This window comes from Watersipora subatra, chromosome 5 (genome assembly GCF_963576615.1).
Source record: "Watersipora subatra chromosome 5, tzWatSuba1.1, whole genome shotgun sequence".
NCBI classification, from domain to species: domain Eukaryota; kingdom Metazoa; phylum Bryozoa; class Gymnolaemata; order Cheilostomatida; family Watersiporidae; genus Watersipora; species Watersipora subatra.
In genome coordinates this window covers 37759292-37780517 of record NC_088712.1, presented here as the reverse complement: position 1 = coordinate 37780517, position 21226 = coordinate 37759292, and the positions used below count along the sequence as shown (strand labels likewise).

The following is a 21226-nucleotide window of genomic DNA, read 5'->3' as shown; positions in this document are numbered from 1 at the left end:
CTTTTAGGATGTTGTGAGACGACTCATTAGGAAAGAGCAAAAGCGCATGTGTTCCTGATACTTGTACATCAAATTAAAAAACTTTGATAAACAATAGTTTAGTTGAGATTTTATCCAATGTTTACAACACATTCAAAAGTTTACTATAATAAGATACGCCTACATCCATCCTTCTGTCCGTCTGTCTTCCCATTCATCTGTACGTCTATCCATATGTCTGTCCGTTCATCCATCTGTTTGTCCATATGTCTGTCTGCCTGTCTGTCCATCTGTCCTTCTGTCCTTTCATCTGCCTGTCCAACTGTCTTGTCTGTCTGTCCATATGTCTGTCTATATGTCTGTCCATTTGCTCGTCTGTCTGTCTAACTATCAATTGGGAGTAAATTTCTAAATAGCTGACAGGTGGTGGCAGCGAACTTTCTTTTCTGCCAAATAGACATTGTAGATGAGTCAGGTCTGGCTACCCTCAATGAATACTGTACAAATTTATTATTTTCACACTGCTATATGAAATGTTCAACAAGGCATTTTTTTACCTCAGGATATATTGTTAACATTACTGTATATTTCCTACTACCCTTGCGCATGGTACTGACAAATATGTGCATTATATACTATTGATCATTAAAATAATAGTGGTAAAAATACTAGGCATTGCTTTAAGTTTTAAATCATTTTATTCAAATTATTGAATTGAGTTAAGTTCAAGATTTTACTCTCTATGCATAAGCTGAACATGTCTAACTAATGAATTAAAAACATTATAATATTGCCAATGTCAAAAAGACATAACTTCTTTTGTCTTCTTGAGTAAATTTTAACATGAGAATCCTATTTACATGGTCATAACAGATGTTTGAGGCCTGAGCTAGTTTTTTTTGTATCTCAGGAAAATAATATGTATTGCTAAATTTAGAGTGGCTCTGAAACAGTATCTGTTGGATAATCAGGAGTAGCCAACTCCGAGGTTTGCTTGCTGACTTTCCAGTCCAGCACCTTGGTTGCGATGCTATTGTGCATTGGGACTTGCATCACTACATTGAGTCCAATAATTAATAAAATATTTACAATAATAATTAATTTTATTCATTTTAAAATATTTATATATGTATTTTTCATTTCTTTCATTATTATTTGTAAATTGATCGATGCAAGTAGAAATAACGACTTAGCAGCTATATATATCTTATTTAGTTTATGATGTCTGCTTCCTATGAAGGCTACCATATTTGGAAGATTGGTGACTTTCAAAGAAGAAAGCAAGAAGCAGGCAAAACCAGCCCCGTCGCGTGTTTTAGCCGTCCTTTCTACACTTCCTCTACAGGATATAAAATGTGTGGCAGGGTATGTATTTTAGAAAAAGGTTTGAGACTCAATTGGCGGCAGCAGTTTTATTGATGCAACAAGTTTGGCCTTGAAATTAAAACTTGTGGTAACATTTTCATACCATATTTACAACTTTGAGACCTAGAAAATGCAAAATTCATTAGCTAAACACTCTGTGGCATACAAGAGTAAATCAAATAGTTGTTGCATTCCTCTCTTCTTATCCATTTTTTGTAACGCGACTCGGAAATTAATAGCAAAAAGTTTAATGATACACAATTGGGTAAAATTGGGTAAAATTGCATACCAAAATTTTATGCTTGTCGGTCCCTCTTGTCCAACAATGAGTTTGAAAATTTGATCTTTCCAATAATATTTATGCTACTAGTTTATTCATGTTTAGCTATATGCACTAAAAGATACAAACACCGAGTTTAACCCTTTTAGTCCAACTAAAAATATTTAATCTACATGTAGCCAGTTACTTTTGATAAATCTGAGAAAAAGTTGTTGCTAATAATGATGAGATACCTATATATAATACAAGATATAATGATATGAATGGTGTTAAAAATTTTTACTATTATAAGAGCTGCGTTTATCCTTTTGTCTAAAATTATTAGATGTTGTGAAAAAGATTGTATCACAGAAGATTTAAACTCTAACATTTAGCTCAGCAACTGGGCGGGATTCTATCTATGCCACTCAACTAGGCTGCATTTTGAAATATTCTAGATACTTATTATGCATGGCGTTCTTTTACAATCACCCTCGGCACACAGAGTGCCAGATAACTAGTAATTATAAAACACCAGTTATGATAGAAACAGTTTATAATAACAGTGATAGCAATAGCAATAATGGCGGTGATAATGACAGCGACAGCCAGCGAGATCTCTTTCCCTCTTTACGTACTATGTCCTGCAAAGATTTGGATCAGTGAAAGTGTGGTTCCTAATACAAATGTTTCGAATATTTTGACGAATCACATTGCAAATGTGGAAGTATAAAAAGCATAAAAGCAAAAAGAATAAGGAACTTAATACAAACAATCAAAAGAACATAGCGAAAGTTCTTTTGAGCACATAATGCAACAAAGAAAGCCTAAAGAATTTGACAGCAACAGGTGAAGTTGAAGGTAAACAGAGCAGGAGCAGACAGCGGCTGACCTATTTAAAGAAACCTTAGCAAATGCATGACAGCTCAGCTGCCAAACCATAAAAGAGCAAGCAGAAATATCAAAGAAGGCTAGAGAAATACAATCAGCAAAATATATAGTTGAGAGTTGGCTTCAATAGCAGCAGCGCTGGTGGTAGCGATGTTGACAGCCTCAGTGACAGCCATAGCAAAACTTCTAATATGAAGGAAACTGCTAATTCCAATCATTTGTAGTAGTGGAACAAAGTTCAAAATACAACAAAGGCATGCATTATTGCACAAGTAAATGCTTGGGACTGCAATGCCAGAATGAGTTATAAATCAGTACTTATACAACGGGCTATACAACATTTTTTGGAAATAAAAATAACCTCGATGAATTTTTGTTTACTTTGAAGGCATTTTCTTCTTACACCTGCAAAAATTGTTAAATTTAAAATAGGGCTGCTACGATATCATAAATAAAACTCTTGTTGAATATGTCATGCTGCAAGCATGTATGAATATGTTATATGCATGTCCAAATATGACATGTGGTAGGCGTGTCTGAATATGAATATGACATGCTGGAGGCATGTCTGAACATGACACGTTTCACGCATGTTTAAATATGACATGTCGCAGGTGTGTCTGAATATGACATGTTGCAGGCATGTATGAATATGGCATGTTGTAGGCATGTCTGAATGGAGAGGGTGACTCATATGGAAAATATTTGAGTCTTCACTTTGTGCTGCTCCAAGGAGAATTTGATGAGCTACTGGAATTTCCATTCAAGCACTCTGTGGCAATCTCGTTACTTGCTCCTAAAAACCCAGGACGCACGAGACAAATGACACTCGTGGTGAGAGCAATAAAATGTATTAAGTCATAACTACACATAACTCAGCAAAAGAAACTCTGTTAGTTACTGTAGTTTAGGCTTGACCAAACTCTAAGCCTGATAAATACCAACTTTGCTAGCAGCTTTTGCGGGATAAGTTAAAAAGCTTTGGTAAAATGAGTTAGATAGTTTTGGTAAAAACATTTAATTATTGCTGATGTGATACGTTGAACAGTTTTACTATATAATAAATTGTTTTGAAATGAATAAAACAATTTTAGTATACATTAAATCCTTTGATAAAAGCTAAATACACGTGGTCATTGTAAAAGGCCCTGCTGTAAAATTTATTTTTTACCGTTATTCCTTCTTAGTCTCTTAGTGTCAGTAATTTAAAATCACTAACATAATATAATGTTTACTTGAAAAAAATATAGGTCAAATTAAAGCAAAACTGAATAAAAAAGAACGTTTAAGAATTGTCATCACAATATTTGTACAGAGAGTTTACAGTCCTGTACACAGTGTACAACATGCCCTACTTAGACTTCTTTTTCTTGTCTCTTTCTATTTTTAGACACTCGTTCTATTTTTATCTGAACCATAACAATAGCATACTTATTGTACACTTACTCCTTAGTTTTACCTACAGGCATTACAAATATTTTCATTTCAGTTTCTTTCAACTTTATTTTCACACTTGAAGTTAAATAGTGACAGCATTCTCTTTGTTTATAAGCAACGGAAAATGAAACCGGAAATATGTTTGTTTCATATATTTTGCATTTCATCTTTTTAGCCCAACGATGAAACTCTCTTTGCTTACAAGAAACCTACAGACGGTAGAAACCAAGGCATAGGATTCCAAAAATTTATTGACTTTCGAGAATTAGGAGCATACTATATTGTCGAGGACTGCATCTACATAAGATACAATGTAATTAGGGCTTAGCGGTGAGTCTATCTGTTCCCATTGAATATTTACCAAAAGTAAAATAAAGATGGAAATTATAACATCACAAAATAGAATAAAAATACAGCGACACAAAATGTAGCGTATATGATATTACTCTTTTAGGATGATAAATTTATTAATTGTTTTTGCTTTAGAATACATGAAGTGGACCCCTGCCATACGGCATTAATTTGTTTTGGTGTTAGGATCGTCAGGGGAAAATGTCATAAAGAGGGTTATTGGAACTTATAGTAATTATCTAATGCTAACAATTCTCATAAAAATAATGAAAATCTCTATCAGGGTGTTTGCATTAAATGAGAGAAAGCATCAAAAATTTAAATACTGCACATATTAAAATTAGCTACAAATAGTTATATAAAGTGAATTAAGGTTTGAGGAATTAAACCAAGCACTAAAATGCACGATAAACTCGATATAGTTTTACTCAAGCCAGATCAAGCCTTTACAGATCTCGAAGAATGCTGAACTGAGAGAGAGCATCGTATCTCTTCCGAGCATTGTGTAAAGATTTTAGCGAATAGAATATCAATATCTTTATGAATTTGATGTATGCATCACATCGACCACTAAATTTGAGTTTTGAGAAACATTTTTGTTCTTGTAAAATTGTAGGAAAAATGGCGTGATGAGAGGCCGAATGCTGTAATAAACTTCATGTTGCACATTGTGAAGCAAAAAATCCGAGGGTCCACTGTAATTGAGGAATCCGCTTTCGCTATTTCACTAACACTGTTTGTTTTTTGAAAAATCTTTTAACTGAGGGATGGGTGGCATATCGTTTTAAATAAAATATCCGCTTTTGGAAAACTTGGGTTTGTTTGAAATCCAGCAGATTAGAAAATGCAGTAACTTTTCTCACTTTTTTCAGCATCTATTTTCAGACTAGTTTCTGAAACAAATTAAATAGATTACTGTGAGTTGTTTTATAAAATTAATGTCTGTATCAGTTAACAATGACTTTTAGATACGAATGAAACCTCGGAATGTATTAAATTGTTATGTGGATATTCGGCTAAATAGAAATCTAATTTATGTTGAGAAAGTTGGTCCAGATTAAATTTGACACTTGAATAGAGCAATAAAAACACTGTCTAAGAAACTGATTAAAATAAAATGTAATGTTGTGGTATGCGAAATTAATTATGATAGGCTACGTTAAACCATTTTGGAGTAAATTAAACACTTTGAGTATATGTTAAGTATTTTGATATAAGTTGAACACATGTGATTGTTGTAAAAATCCTGCTGTAGAATTCATTATTGTTCACAATTGCTACTAAGTCTCAGTAAATCTAAAGCAGCATCATGTTTATTTGAAAAGTTACAAAATAAATTAAAGCGTGGTACTTATGAATTATGCATTGTTTTATTATATTTGAGATCTTAGGTTAGTTTTTACTTTAAAATTTTTGTGGCTATGTTCAGATAAAGCAATCTGTTAACATCATGCTGTTAAAGATAGCCTTTTATGTGAAAGCACAAAGTTACAAGTCATTTAAACCGTTAGTTTCCTTATAACTAGATAAAATATAGATGCCCATTTGACCACATCTTAAAAAGCTATTCTCATTCAGTCATTTGCTGACAAACACATTCTTAAAAAGTTGGAAGTTTACTACTTATGACGTGCTCTGTCGTAATGTTTCACTTAAATGCTCAAACCGTCATTTTGATTTAGTTTGTTTCTTACTAACATCTAACATACCACATCCGCGTGTTACAGGTTATGAGGTTTCTGTTACTACAACTTTCCATTCACTATCCCGACTCCTCCACAATAATATTAGGCTACCAAAAAAAATTCGGATTTCGATAACTTTAGTTTTTTTTGCATGTAAATAATTTTGTTGATGATTACCGGTGTGAATAAAAAGTTATCATGCATACCGGCTGACCTTTATCAAACTATGTAACTTCAATGTATCAGCCAGTTTCAACTAACCTGTTATAGTATTAGGATGATGTTAATTAGCGTATTTTTGCTTCATGGAATAGATTTTAGTATGACATAAAAAACTCTTAATAAAATATAATAAAAATGGTTCAACTTCGAATGAGTTTCTATCATCTTTTCAGAAATGTGTTTTAGTCTATCTTTAAGGTGGAAAAGATAATTCGAGATGTTCAATAATACTGTTACATAGTTTTTTTTTGAGATTTTAGAGCAAATTACGATGTTTTATGTCTTATCATGTAACTATTCTATCTTGGGAGTTATGGCTCTTGCTAGTCACAAATTGATAGCAGATTTTTAATAGAAGGGAATATTATTTACTCAGCTCTTGAAATCAGAATTATTGGCAGCATAAGACATTTTTGCCTTGTTTAATAAAACCTGTAACCTAAAGGTTTGTTGCTTTATTATGTATTTTTTAGTGATTCAAATTAAAACTGAACCAAATTCTAACCTTCGACAGTTATAAGAATGCTGAAGTTTTGGATCGCAATTAGAAACATGGACCTCACCTTACCAATATGATTTTGTTGCATCCTACGTTGATCATAATTGAACAGAAGTTTCTAAAGAATTCTCGGAGCATCTCCTTGAACCAAGCTTATGAATTTTTTTCCATACTTGATGTTGTCTTGCCATGACTTTGGACTGTGTTAATATATTAGCTAATTTGTGACAGCCAATTTAATGTGAAGATATGAAATAAATTGAACTTCTTCATTTGCACTGAATTAAATAGATACATGCACAACAATTTAAATATATATGTATTTAAATTTAAATAGATACTGCATACTCACAATTATTTGAATAAATATATGTACAGTAATTTGAAGAGATTAATGCAGAATAATATAAATCTATTTATATATACATACGGTATTTTAAACATATGTATATGCAGTGGTTGAAACGTATGTATATCTATACAACAATTTAAACATAATATATGTGCATATATGTATACTTATACATATATCTATGTCTTAAAGTTTGTGCACGTCGGTGTGTTTTTTGGTTTGTTTAGCTACAGGTATCAAAATCTTAGAATTAAAAGCTCACATTCTGCTGGATTTGATCTCAGAGCCTCCCATTTTCTAGGCCAATATCTTTCCAATTAGGCTAGGCCAAATTGATGGCTTCGCTAAGCAATATTAATAATTATGCAAGTTACAATACACTTAGCTTTACGATTCGGCACAACATCACTTGAGCTTGCTCTCACGGCTTTTATCAGTAAGATTAAATTACTAGCTTGCTCACATCAGCCATTAGAAATGTTCTTGGATAATTGCAAGTGACAAACAATTACATTACCTATCACTGTTTATAAGCTGAGTTTTTGCGAGCAATCCGCTAGTATACATATATATGTATTATAAGTACATATTTGCATATTGACATCTAGTATATACAAACTATATGTACAAGTACATATAAATGCATATATGTGCTTATATATACATCTATAAATATGTTACCATCAGTGTTTGTGTGTCATCTGTGATTTTGCCTGACCAGCTATTGGGATTACTATCTGGCGATAAAGAATGTGTATAGAAGATTTGATCTCTGAGCCTCCCATTAATCCAGGTAATAAACTAACCCATTGAGCTAAAGGAGATGTGATAGATTCATTAGACGATATGAGTCGTTATTTAGGTTACAACATGCACAGCACTCTGCGTTATGGCACAATGTCACTAAAGCTTGCTTTCACCACTCTTATTAGTAAATTTAGCTATTTAGTCATTGACAATGTGTCACCTAATAGCGAGCAGCAGGCAACTACATTACCAGCCACTGTTTATAAGCGATTTTTTAATACGCATGCAATGCCGATCATTTGACTAGTATATGTATACAAATACAGTATACATATTGTATATGTATATAATATATATAATGTATACGTATACCTGTATCCATGCACTAGTCAAATGCCCGACGTTGCACGCGTATTAAAAAATATACATTGTATATAGATACTGTATAGCTATACTATAATAGAGATACAAAGTAATTTAAATAGGTATATGCATCGGAATTTTTTTGGTAAATAGATACAAGTACAGTAACCTAAATAGATGTATATGGGTGTACAGCATTTTACGTATCTATATGTATAATATTTTAAAGATATATGTGTACAGTAATTCAAATATGTTCATGTAAAATAGTGTTAAATTATCTGATATTTATATTTTTTAAATATTTTACAAGATGCTAGTGAAAATATATCTGATAATTAATATGAAATTGGACAAACACAAAGCTACTCACAACGATGCATTCTTTTATTTTATATAGACTTCGTTACAAAAATACCAGTGCTAAATTATTTTACATGTATAACTTCTTCTTTTATGTTTTATAACATTTTTTACGAAAACAAAAACGCTATATAAGTTTTTGTGCATGAAAATACAGATGTGGACAGCAAAGACTTGACTCAGATCAGGTCTTTTTTCGAGCAGCTCAAATATCTAAAAAATAAATAAGGATTTGGTGAAAAATGAGAAAATAAAAAAAATGCAAACAATCATATTTGTTTTCTACTTTAACACTTGTTAAAGATATAATTACTTATTCATAAGTATGTTGTTTTTTTTAAACAGAAAATCTTGAGCTGCAATTTAAGTATAATATAGTTTATTTTTCAGGAGTTATCTGATCGTAAGATATTTTAGTAACACCGCCTTTAGCTCATCACTACACATATTCACAAAAACACTATCTGTTAAATACACTTTTCAGACTTTATATTGCAGAGAGTGCAGTGTGTTTTTATGCCAGTTTAAATAGACAAAAGTACAAATGCTGAGATGGATTGCTTTCTGAACAAAACAAATAACATTGCAATTATCATAAATTACTGAAAGATAAATTCTGTTCTAAGTTACCAGCCGAGTGAAACTTTTACAAGTTTCTAATTTAAGTCCGGCAACTTTATTATAAAGGTCTACACCAAACAGTACCTGGTTTCCATATAATGCTGGCATAATTACACGTTTATCTGATTTTTTACCATACATTTTGACTAGTGCTAAACAAAATCTTTACTGAAAAAAATTGCAAATAAGGCTTGCAAGGTTATGAGCAAACTGAGATCTCTTGACAAAATAATACAACTGGGTAATATGCAACTAAAAACCAAAGTCAATGTAATCTTTTTGCTAAAGCAAGTAATCGATAAATAACAATTAAATAGTAACTTAATATCAAATTTACTAATATTTTAAGTATAAACACAGTTATTGTTGCTAATTGGCCTATTTATTGTACATATAAGTTACATTCTACTTCTTGTGGTAATATATGCAAACACTTCAGCATTACTCTGATGAGTATACCTCGAACAACATTGATGAAACAATTGTGAAAATAATTAAAGTTGAAACTTAATTCTTATGTGAACTCTCTAAATTAAATCTAAAAATTAAAGGTCAAAATTTGTTTGTACTAGTAATACGATTTATTGTTGTTTCAACTAATCCTTGCACCAAATCACAGTCACCAGCGTGTATGCTTACATTTACACTTGCACTAGACCCCATTCACCAGCAGTTACACTTACATTTAAACCTACCCTGATTATAACTAAAACATACTATTCCCTATGACTTACCATAGTACATGAAATAGTCTTAAAGAATAAGATATAATAGTATCTTAAGGTAACTTTGTTAAAAGAAACTTTAACTAAGGTTGCGAGATTGTATTTTAAACTTTTGGTACGCTAAAAAAAACCGCTCGTGAAACTATGTAAAGTGATGCACTCAAGCTCCAAAAAACACATATGAGATGTACGCAAAATAAATATTGTAAAAAATTTATACATTCAATGGATACATAATAACCAGACTCACAGCAGAAGCGCTCTACGCATTAAAGAGATTAGAATAGAAATAGAAGTGGAATGTTTGGAACAAATTTACGAACTGTTATCTCATGTGTTTGGTGTTTACTAATGTGTCTGGGAGACTGTTTTACGCTGCTGTAAAACACAAGGTTCTGGTTCATGCCACCGCTAGAGACATACAACAGCATAAAACAAACCTGGAGTAAGTTCGATAAAAAAAGAACAACATCACAAAGTAAGCATTCCTAACCTTCCTATCACACTAGTTATACAAATACGTATCTTTCTAATTGTTAACTTTTCAAACTCCAAAAGCATTCAGAGAGCTTGATAAACCTCTTTCTACAATTTAGAATTTGATTTTGCATACTCCCCCTTTTGAACCACCAGTTGCCTTTTTTAGGAAGGGAACCTCTACCTGTTTCTTGCGGGCTACTTGTTGTAAACCCCTGGGCTACAACATCTCTCTATTCCAGTATTCTCATATTCACACATGTTTTATTTACTGTTACCAAGTGCAGTTTTGTTTGTTTGTAACATTTGCTTTTTTGTACTCACACATAGACAGTATATGTTTATGTTTTCTGATTGGGATTGCATATTGTTGCTATACTATATTGCTACTAGCCTATATCCTGTTGAGTGCTATTTGTGTTACCAGTGTTTATGTTTGGTGAGTGTTGAAATAAGGGGTTTGAACGGGAAGCTTCAACAACATGTATATATTTAAATATACAAACCTTGTTTTATGGCATTGTATCACCACCTGGTTTTATTTCACATCGGACATATATAGTATCATCTTTAAGATACCGGTCTGTCTCCACCTCTCTCTGCAGAATAAACAGCGAAAATCCTGCTGACAAATTGTCCTGTCCTGTTGGCTTTTGAAAAGCTGGACGCTTATCAGGCTGAAATGAAAATATAGTTGTCGCTAATCTACTGCGCACTCTCAACTCTTTGCCTCTAAGTTTTAAAATAGTTTAACATTAAAATTATTGCCTTTATACAGCATTAGCATCTTTGCAGTTTGGTGCATTGCAGGAGATTATCACGTGTGATAGCTATCTGCACAAGTATATCAGAGTGCAGCAAGGTGTTTGAGTGACACAGTTAGTAGTGCGCATGACTGTAAAGGACAATATCAGAGTTTGATTCGCATGCAATGCATTATTTTAGTAAATTATGAGCAAGGCTTAAAAAACGGATAAATGAACAAGACTCTTGTTATATTAAAACTAGATGAATGCGTGGCTTTGCCCGGCTAATAAAGAATTTTTTGCACAAATAATTTATTTTTATTTAACACATAACAACAGTTACCGTTCTACCTTTAATACCTTATATCATGAGAAAAGCGTTTTGTGCAAATCAAATTAATTAAGGAAAAAAAATGAAACAACTGTCAATGTGTTTAAATGGAAATATGAAATGATTAGCACGTAATGACTAAATCAAATCTGTTTTAGACGATTACTAAGAAAAATGATTTGGTAATGATACAAATAATACAAACTGACAAACAAAATAATAGCAGGGGTTTGTTGAATTAATAATAACAGTTAGTGCATACAAATATGGTGTGTAAAAAGGTTACTATAATATACAATAACTTTAGAGTATTTAGTGGTTATGGTGCGCAATGAAATGTAACATTACAATATACTATGTGAGGTAGGTACCGCAGGGAGTTATTACCTTTGCAACAGACAGATTGCATAAATGTTGAATTTGACTTAAATGAATTTAGCTTACTAAATATGTACTCAAACCTAAGTTTGAGTATGTATTTCATAAACTGAACTTTATTTTTGTCAACAGCTAAAATTTTATCACCTTGTGAAATTTTATCACTCATTTGTTTCCGGTTTTGTTTTTACAATAGCTTACAACGAATAATGCTGAACTAAGGGAGAGCAAGCATCTCATCTTTTTTTAGGCATTGTGAAAAGTATTTCAAATGAGTAGCATTTTTGAATTTTTGTTATTTCAACGTAAACAGTACTCCAACTACCAAATTTAAATATTTAGAGAAATTTTTGTTGATATCATATGGCAGTGAAATATCAGAAAAAAAATGTTTTCATATGGCAAGGACAAAAATACACTGTGTGTCATATTGCAAGGCTAAAAAGTTTTAAAACAGAAGCATCGTAACCTGAGATCGCGCTGAATTAATAAATAATTCAGCCTGTGCATTCACGAAAAGGGTATACAGTTTATGAGAAGAGCAATGAATGTGATAAGAATGGATTAGCCTTGCAGTAATGCATAATGCAGTAATGTGCACTTGTTCGCAAAGTTGCAGTTGCACTTTGTGTGAATGCAATTGCATTCTCGCAATTGCATTCACAAAAAATGCAATAACAACCTTGCAATATTCAAATCCAGTCCTGAGCGCAATTTTGTTTTGTTTTTGACACTGTATTGCGATAACTGGACAGATGAATGATAAACAAACTTTGAGGATTATAGATTTAGATCACGGGCAATTTTCAGGTGAACCAATATATTAAAGATAAATTTGCACAAAAGTGTAGTATTTTATCAAAAAATATTGATGATTTTCAATCATCTGCAATTGTTTTGATGCTTAAAGTGATCTTATTGCCAAAAATCTTCAAGATTAAAACCTTTCAAGCTTGATCACAATTTAAATACTCAAATCCAACAAAAAGGCAATTATGAAGTCTATAGTTGCAAAGAGACCAACAGAATCGAGAGACACAACTCTGCAACATGAACGCATTAGCCAAATTAATCAGTCAGATAATAGAACTAATTTACTCACCTCACCAACAAATTTCAAGGCCACCATATTGCAAAGATTTGCTCAAATTTCTAGAAAAAAACCAATACTAGGAAATTCTGATCTGAGAAGTTTTTTGTTGAAAATACGGCAGTTGATACGGTACTCGTACATATTTTCTCTTAATTGGTGTCTTACTTGATCAAAAGAGATGAGATTGAAATTGTTATATTAAAAACAGTATAACAAATCAGACTCTTTCCTGTAGTATAAGCCATGTATGTCTGTTTGTCCGTCTGAATCTACACTCACAGCGGTGAAATCTTCTCGTATATTTACTGTAGATTTGAGAATCTGTAAAAACTTAAAACTATGCATTGCTGATGTCAAACTATTTTGTCTAGCACTGTGAAGCAATTACTATCTGTGAAATAAAAATAATTATTGCCGATGTTAACACTTACATCAATACATTTGGTGATGTTCATATTAGGATTGCCAGGAGAGAGTAATGTCATAGCGATTCTTTGTTTAAATGGAAAATCAAGAAGCTCATCGTAAGGTCCACGCAACAGAGCCAAAGCTACGCTAAGACATGTTCCTTCACCTAGAGAAAATCCATTTAGGAAAACCTAAAAATTCAACAAGAAAAATTCATGCATTTTGTTGGAAAACCTTTGTCAATATATTAGATTGATTATAAATTAAAAATTTTCAGAAATTTTCTAAAAGAACAAATTTTGGTGAATATAAGTTTAAATAATACGATAACCTAATAAACCAATTTTTGAAATGCCATTTAGAAAATACTGCTTCAACAATAGAAAACCTGACTCATTCTTGTTTATATACGTTATTTCTGTTTATTCATAGTTCAAAACAATAAAACTTTGGACTTTAAAACAGAACTTTTTAAAATTTTATGGTTTTAACTTTTTGTAGAACAATATCAAATTAATTATATTTTTTAACCGCAAACGTCAATCAATTAAAATGATTTATACAACTGTATTATATGCACAGTCCACAATTCAATAACATTTCTACATGTTCACGAGTTGATCTAAGTTTTTACTAAAAGTCATAGTTTTCCTCTTTAGCTTTTACATGTGTAAATCAGCTTGTACCAAAGTTTCCTATTACATAATAGAATAATATATGTATAATATATAATAATATAATATATATATAATGTATGTAATAGTATTACATTAATAGAATGTGTAATGATTGGCTAATAGTGTGTTACTGAAATCTCGCAAGATAAGATAACTCATGAAAGATGAGCTATATACAGTGCACCCTGCCATATGACATTAGTTCATTCTGCTGTTAGGATTGAAATGCAAAAATATCGTATGGAGCTGCATAGGAACCTATAGTAATTATCTAATAGGAACCTCCGGTGAAAAAATCAAAATATTTTATACGTATGTAATGTACATATTAAAAATTAGTACCAAAATAGTATCGTAACCTTAGTAACGATTCAGTTTTTATGATCCGCAATAAAATGTAACATTACTAAATAAAGTGGGGTGGGGAGTTTTCACGTTTAAAACAGGCTTAGTAGCTAAAAGTGGTGTGAGAGAGTGTGTGTGTGACAGCAATGAGTTCGGTATAGCAAACCGTTGTCGTGGTAACAGAAACTTTGAATTTAAGTTTAATAAATTTTACTTGCTGCACACACACTTGAAAGTATGCTTAAATCTTTTAAAAAACTACAATGTAACTTTGATTTTGTAATTTTAATTTTTTAAATAACTATTTCCTGTTTGCGCCCGTACTGAGGGGTAAAAAAGCTTCTTGTTACTTATTGTGCGACAAAAAACCGTAAAACTGAAATGTCGTAAGCTGTGGTCTACTGTACTTAAGTTGCAGCAAAAAGATTTCATGACGATAGATAAACTTACATAAAATCTTAGAGCATTTTACCGAAAAAATCAGCGTTTTTTATCATTTCCGATTGTTTTTGATGTTTGAGGTGATCGGACTGCTATGATGTTTCAAGATTAAAATAAAAAAAAATCGATCCCAACTTAAACACTCAAATTTATGCCACAGTTTAACTATGACATCTATAGTTGCACTTTGACAAATATACCGACAAAATAAGGACACCTTATGCAGAGCCACTTGAACGCAATCAATAATCAATAACTCAATCAAGCCGATACTAATAACGATGAAGACAGGCAGTCGTGTAGCTAGTGACATAATTTTGGCACATATTTTTTTCTGATTCCGTTAACTAATATGTTATTTTTTCAATTTCAATTTTGCAATATCCTGGCCGTTGGATCACCTCAAACATAACAAAAATTGCAGCTGTGATCAAAATACCAATATTTTCTAAAAAAACTCTACAAAAATCTTATGTAAGCTCACCATTAAAAAAAATTTTGATGAGCAGTGAATAAGTTTTGTGACACACGATAATGCTGGTTAACACTACTATTATGAGTTAGCCTTTCAGCATTCCTCATCGACTATGTGAGATGTGAGCTTATGACAGACGAACTCGAATTTGTTGGGAAAATTGGGCGCTGTCAAGCTTTCCTGATAGTTCACCGAGCATTAATGTCAGCCTATACCATGTGCACCATATCGAATATGAGTCGATGTTGCGGATAGTGTTATCTGTACATTTTCGTTTGTGATAGTCGCTGCGAGACTAGTATTTGAATCGAACACAGGGCAAGTAAGAGGTTAGTACAGCAAAATGTGTGCGTGTATGAACATGGATATCACCGACGATCCTCGAAGTATTTTGGCAACGACGTAGTGATACTACAATTTAGTGTGAACCAGCCTTGAACAATGACAAGCGCAGAATAAACAGAATGTTGATGTTGTTCTGATTGGCCCATTATTAACCAATTACATTGTCATCTTTAGATCTGCGAGCTTCTTTGTAGAAAGGATTTGAGTGAAATCTTTGCTGCCAAAGTTTTTATTGTTATGCACAGAATCTTTAATAATATTTAATTTTTGTGTGAAATATATAATAAAACATAACAAGAAAAGGTTTTACATATAAAATAACTTAGATTTGTGGTATTTTTTGTAATAAAATCTATAAACAAATAAAAAAAGATAATGATGTAAATACAATATGCTTGTTAATTTTTATGTAAAATGATTATCAAATACCTGTTAACTAGCGTCTGTAAAATACGCAAACAATATTAATCGAGAAAGTAGTAGCAAAGTTTTTGTAGGAGAAAGAACTATATATATTAGTGAGATGGATCCAGCTAAGAACCCAAGTACCTAAAGACACCTGCAGGCACTAACCCGAAGTTACCTTTAGCTTTGAAAGAAACAGGTTCCAGCAATAAACAAATTTATAAATAAAAACAACTGCGTGTTGCAATAAGTCTAGTCAATAGGTTAATGATAGGTCAATAGGTTAATGATAGGTCAATAGGTTATCTGTAAAATTAGTATAAAGATAAAATTTAAAGTTTGCCCAGTATTTTGAAAGCTTGCCATGCTGCTCGTCATTAACACTGAACCCTGGCTGTCACTGAAAAGTGCAAAAAATAAAATCTTTTTTTGCCATGGATAGTTAAAAAATAGAGAAAGCATAATATTTTTATGCTTTATTATTTATCTTGAGGTGTTGACTGATGTTCTAAAAAAGGAATCAAGGAGGTTGACCAACCAGAAGCTGAGATATAGCCAGCCAAACACAGGTCTACCAAAAAACATAAGTGTTTTGGTAGTCATCAATATATGACGTATGAAATTGACTTGTGTGCCATTGGTCAATTAAGCCAACTAATGCGCTCTCCTATAACAATCACGGCGTTTTAATTGGTTTAATCCCTGGAAGTATAGAACAATCAAATTGGGCCTAACAATCATTGCTCTAAGAATTCCGAACCAGTCCCTCTGACGTGTAGATTAGTTTTAGAATAAAATAATTACACGCATCTATTATTTCGCAACATTCTGCTATCACTTTCTACAAATTATATTAGTTACATCATTTATTCTATACGCAGTTATATTATTATTTTGTATAATATGCATTATGATTATAATATTAATCATAAAAAATAATCATAGATAAGATAATAGATCAATGGAAAAATCAAATCAAAAGTTATCGTTTTCCTTTTTACAGCAAGAGCAGCACGGTGAAGTTATTCTTTTTAAGATTATGGCTGTAGTGAACTCACAGTCTGTTAATAGTGGCAATAATCATGAAAATCAACTAATTGCTGCAGTAGATACACAATAGAAAAATGATGAATGAACAAAAATTCACATTCTCATTTCTTATTCTAAACGTCTTGCATATTGTATATGATGTCGCATATAGACTATACACGCGCCGTTCGTTGAACAGAGGATCTTCGGAGCAAACCCGTGGATATCGAGTTAAAATTTGAAGCACAATAGTCAAAATATGCTCTTCTGTTTTGACAAATCACGGCGAGGGGTTGTGGGCAAATGCCTTTACCACACAATGTTTGCTTGATTTTCCTGAGAAACCAGAGCTAGTCTGTAAATTATTTATTATCGCGAGAAGCTTTTCACATCTCGTAGCCAAAACAATCATTATACGTAACGGCGGTAAGGGTGCACAACTCCGGCACATGAACATTAAGTCGATTCTATACGTCACAGTTTTCGGGATTTTCGAAGGGTTTTCCTCTGATTCTTTATTAGGTAGACCTGTGTTTGGCTGGCTATATCTCAGCTTCTAGTGGGTCAATCTCTTTGATTCTTTTTTTAGAATATCAGTCAACACCTAAAGATAACTAATAAAGTATAATAATATTATGCTTTTTCTATTATTTAATAATAATAACATATTGAACTGTAAAGCTGTTTTTAGATAGGTTCAACAAGTTTCAATTTTTAAAAGTTAAACTTGGCCTTAACAGCTACAATTATGATGGATATGTTCCCAAAGCAGAGTTTAAAAACTTTCCACAAATTATCATTTTGCGATAAATAAATCTTAAGTGAAAGAACTAATTTGGTTATATAGTTATTTTAAAGTACTGGTAATTGTAAAGTAAGTCTTTCAACTAAAGTTATAATGTGCTTCTGCCTTCTACAAGAGTGATTTTGTTGGAGATTGTACAAGTTTACAAATATTTTGTACAATCTTCTATCTTCATCTTCTATATATATATATATATAAACTATATTAAGAACTGAAAACTTTTAAAACATTTTACAACTTAAAGTTTCATGGTTGCTACCATTCATCAGGTAAAATTAAAATGATTTCTTTATATATATATATATATATATATATATATATATATATATTTCTCAAAGTGTATCCATTTGTGTGGAAATCCGTTTATAGCTATTAAAATTTTGGAAAAGTTCAACGCCTTACCCTATAGGTCACAGATATTGAGTTGTACACTCCAGTATAAGTCGCTATATAAGAGCACATACCTAACAATTTCGCGTACCACACAGGGTTTTTGCATAACTATGTGATTGTCATCAATTAGCTAATTAAATTTTTCCATTGCGATGTGCCAGGCTAGTAGCAAGTGACAGGCAACTTTCATTTTTTCTCATAGTTTATAAGCTGATTTTTATTACTCGAACAATGCCGGGTAGCACAGCTAGTATAAACATATACTACATCTATATATATATTTCTCAAAGTTTGTCATATGTGTATTTGTAGGATTGATTGCCCAGCTATAGCAATTATTTTAGCATTGCGCCCACATGTTACAAACACCCGCTTAGGAAATTTTGATCTGTGGCGTTATTACATTTGATATATTATAACCACATGCTAATTGTTTTAGCAAAGGGCCCACACTTCACGAAGCTCTGAGGAAGAAATATTTCGGGACTTATGTATACGCAGCATGATGACTTTTTGTCTTTATTTTGCTAGGGCTAATTTCTTTAGCCTCACGATATCGACAATAATTTATCGATGAACTCAAAAATTTGGCGACTTATGTACTACCAATTGTATACGCTATTAAGAGTTATTAGTTGCTCGCCATAGTAAGTTTTGTGTTATTCGTTACAGTAAAATGGTTTCGCAAACATAAAATTTCAGCCAAACGACGTATTTATTGATACAATGCTTACACGGGTTATAAAATCCGATGCTTTCAGCCAAACCGTATTGACTAACATTTCTCTCTAAATAAATATTTCCCTTGATTTCTATTTGGTACCTTGCGGTCCACATTCATTTGTTTCGAGAAAATCTTTTTTTCCTTTGTTTAAGGATTTTACGATATTTCTATTAGTTTTATTTAAACCTCTTTGTTTATATGAATATTTTTCAACTTGTTATTTATTTTTTTATTTATTTGTTTACACCGTGTTTCATGAAAGTTTCTATCAGTGCTTGCTTTGTGTATTAACTTACACATCTTTGCAATTAAACCTAACCATGAATAATTTCACGAAATAATTTGTGAATAATCTCATGTTTTACAGCCCACATTTGTAAAATTACTATGAGTTACTATGAGTAAATCTTACAGAAAATCTTTTAGATTTTCTGTAAGATTCACTGTACTATCGTGTACGATTAAAAGTATCAGTTATTTCTCACTCTCTTATATTTACATTTATCCCACGACCAAATGAGTGGAGCGAATGTTTGAGAGTTTTTATGATAAATGCACGCGCACACAAATCACGAAAATTCACAAATCCCAAATCAACAACGTAGCAAACCCTTGTATCGAAATCTTATCAACAAATTTAACTATTTTTCTGTGTAGTCGTTTAAGTATAATAACAAAACACATATAAACCTATTTAAATATATTACCAAGTCTTTGAAAAGTGTCGACATATTCTTAAAACCTACCCATCTGAACGGATTATACACAAACAAACAGATTAATTTGGCCGAAAATCGTTATTAAAACTTGCTAAACCTTACTTTTATCAAAATTAAGACCGGCAATTGAAACGCCGAGTGACAGAGAATAGAAGCAATAAATAAGGCGCATTTCACGAAAAAATAACATGCACATTTCACGAGCCTATAGCATTGGCGAATTGCCGAAGGTTTCTGTAATTAACGTAGGAGTACTGAAATAATTTCTTTTTAGCCGATTTCAAAGTAACTGACATTTTGGAAACTTTTGAGTACTTTGGTATTCTAACTGATGTCCAAAGCAGTGAAAGTAAAAGAAATAACATGATATTTTTTTCTAACGATTCTTATGAGTTTATTACAATATTTAATTATAAGTTTGGATGACTATTAAAGTGTTATAGTCACACTAACAACATCGATGATGGGCAATATGTTACTATTATTATTTTTTCTGCATAGTTTTGTTAAATAGATTTTCTAAAAATCTATATAATTATCACAACTTCTTGACATTGTTAGCTATGGCGTCTTGAAATGTATACAAAATTGTGCATATGTTTTTCTATTATTACTGTATTACTATATTAATAATATTGGTTATTCTAATAATATTAATGCATTTTACTTCTAATATTGGCCAATATTGCATTTCTCCTATTGCAGGGGGAGAGATAAAAACATATAATCTTTTTCTTTCATTATTGCTGTTTGTTGTATATAATAACACCCACACCCAGTACATTACAGCTACCATTGCAGTTATCCTATTGCACTGCAGTGCCATTTGACTGCTAATACTGCATTTCTCAACCATCAGTACCCTTTCTTTTTTCCAATATCACTTTGGTCGTGGGCTGTATGACGGGGAAATTTCTAGTAGATACATATTTACATTATCTTATTACATTTATAAATTTGTTATAACTTTTGAAGTTTATAATATAAGTTTTTAAATTTTGTTGCGTTATCGTTATCATTTCAAATTGCATTTTTTAAAAACCATTTCAATACCGTGTTTTAAGTTCAAATATTATTCATCTTTCTACCACTATTGTTACTTGGTTAAGTTTCCAGTTGTTATTACTAATATTAATTTTTTATTCAACCATCTTTGGCAGACATTGTTCTAATAAATTTCAACTACAAAAATACTACCATATTCTGTCATAATTTTTAGTGCCGTCATATTCAAAGTTGTGATGGAGATCTTCTAGTGGAACAGTAACCTTGTTATACCCACACACTTCTATGCAAAATTGCTATTATTGATTCAACACATTTAGGAATTTTATTTTGTTTTCCCAGTTTGTTTTAATTGTATTGTAATTTAATTGTATTACCAAATGGTATTTTATTGTAATTGTAGCAAAACCGACTTAATTTAGTTATTACTTGCTAATTCTTTCACATTTACATCTAAGTCCTTTTGTAACTGTTTTTTAAAATTTATTTAACCTGCACAAAAAGTATTCCTCATGATATGAAGTTTGAAAGTTACACTTGTTTGACAAAGTTTAAAAAACTTTACAGTTGT

At 31.6% G+C, this 21226-nt stretch overlaps 1 protein-coding gene across 1 annotated transcript; it reads left to right on the top strand.

The window, feature by feature from the left end:
- Positions 1-1200: 1200 nt before the first annotated feature.
- LOC137397338 (TNF receptor-associated factor 3-like) lies at positions 1201-4259 on the top strand. Its single transcript, XM_068083628.1, has 3 exons — positions 1201-1344; positions 3161-3328; positions 4107-4259. The coding sequence occupies exons 1-3, from the start codon at positions 1201-1203 to the stop codon at positions 4257-4259; spliced, it is 465 nt and encodes a 154-aa protein (XP_067939729.1).
- The last annotated feature ends 16967 nt before the right edge of the window (positions 4260-21226 follow it).

Bases quoted from the DNA above. Each gene is read 5' to 3' on its own strand.
- LOC137397338 (XM_068083628.1), top strand. From the start codon at position 1,201: ATGTCTGCTTCCTATGAAGGCTACCATATTTGGAAGATTGGTGACTTT. The intron at 1,345-3,160 runs GTATGTATTTTA...GGCATGTTGTAG, and splicing joins GATATAAAATGTGTGGCAGG to GCATGTCTGAATGGAGAGGG. The intron at 3,329-4,106 runs GTGAGAGCAATA...TCATCTTTTTAG, and splicing joins CGAGACAAATGACACTCGTG to CCCAACGATGAAACTCTCTT.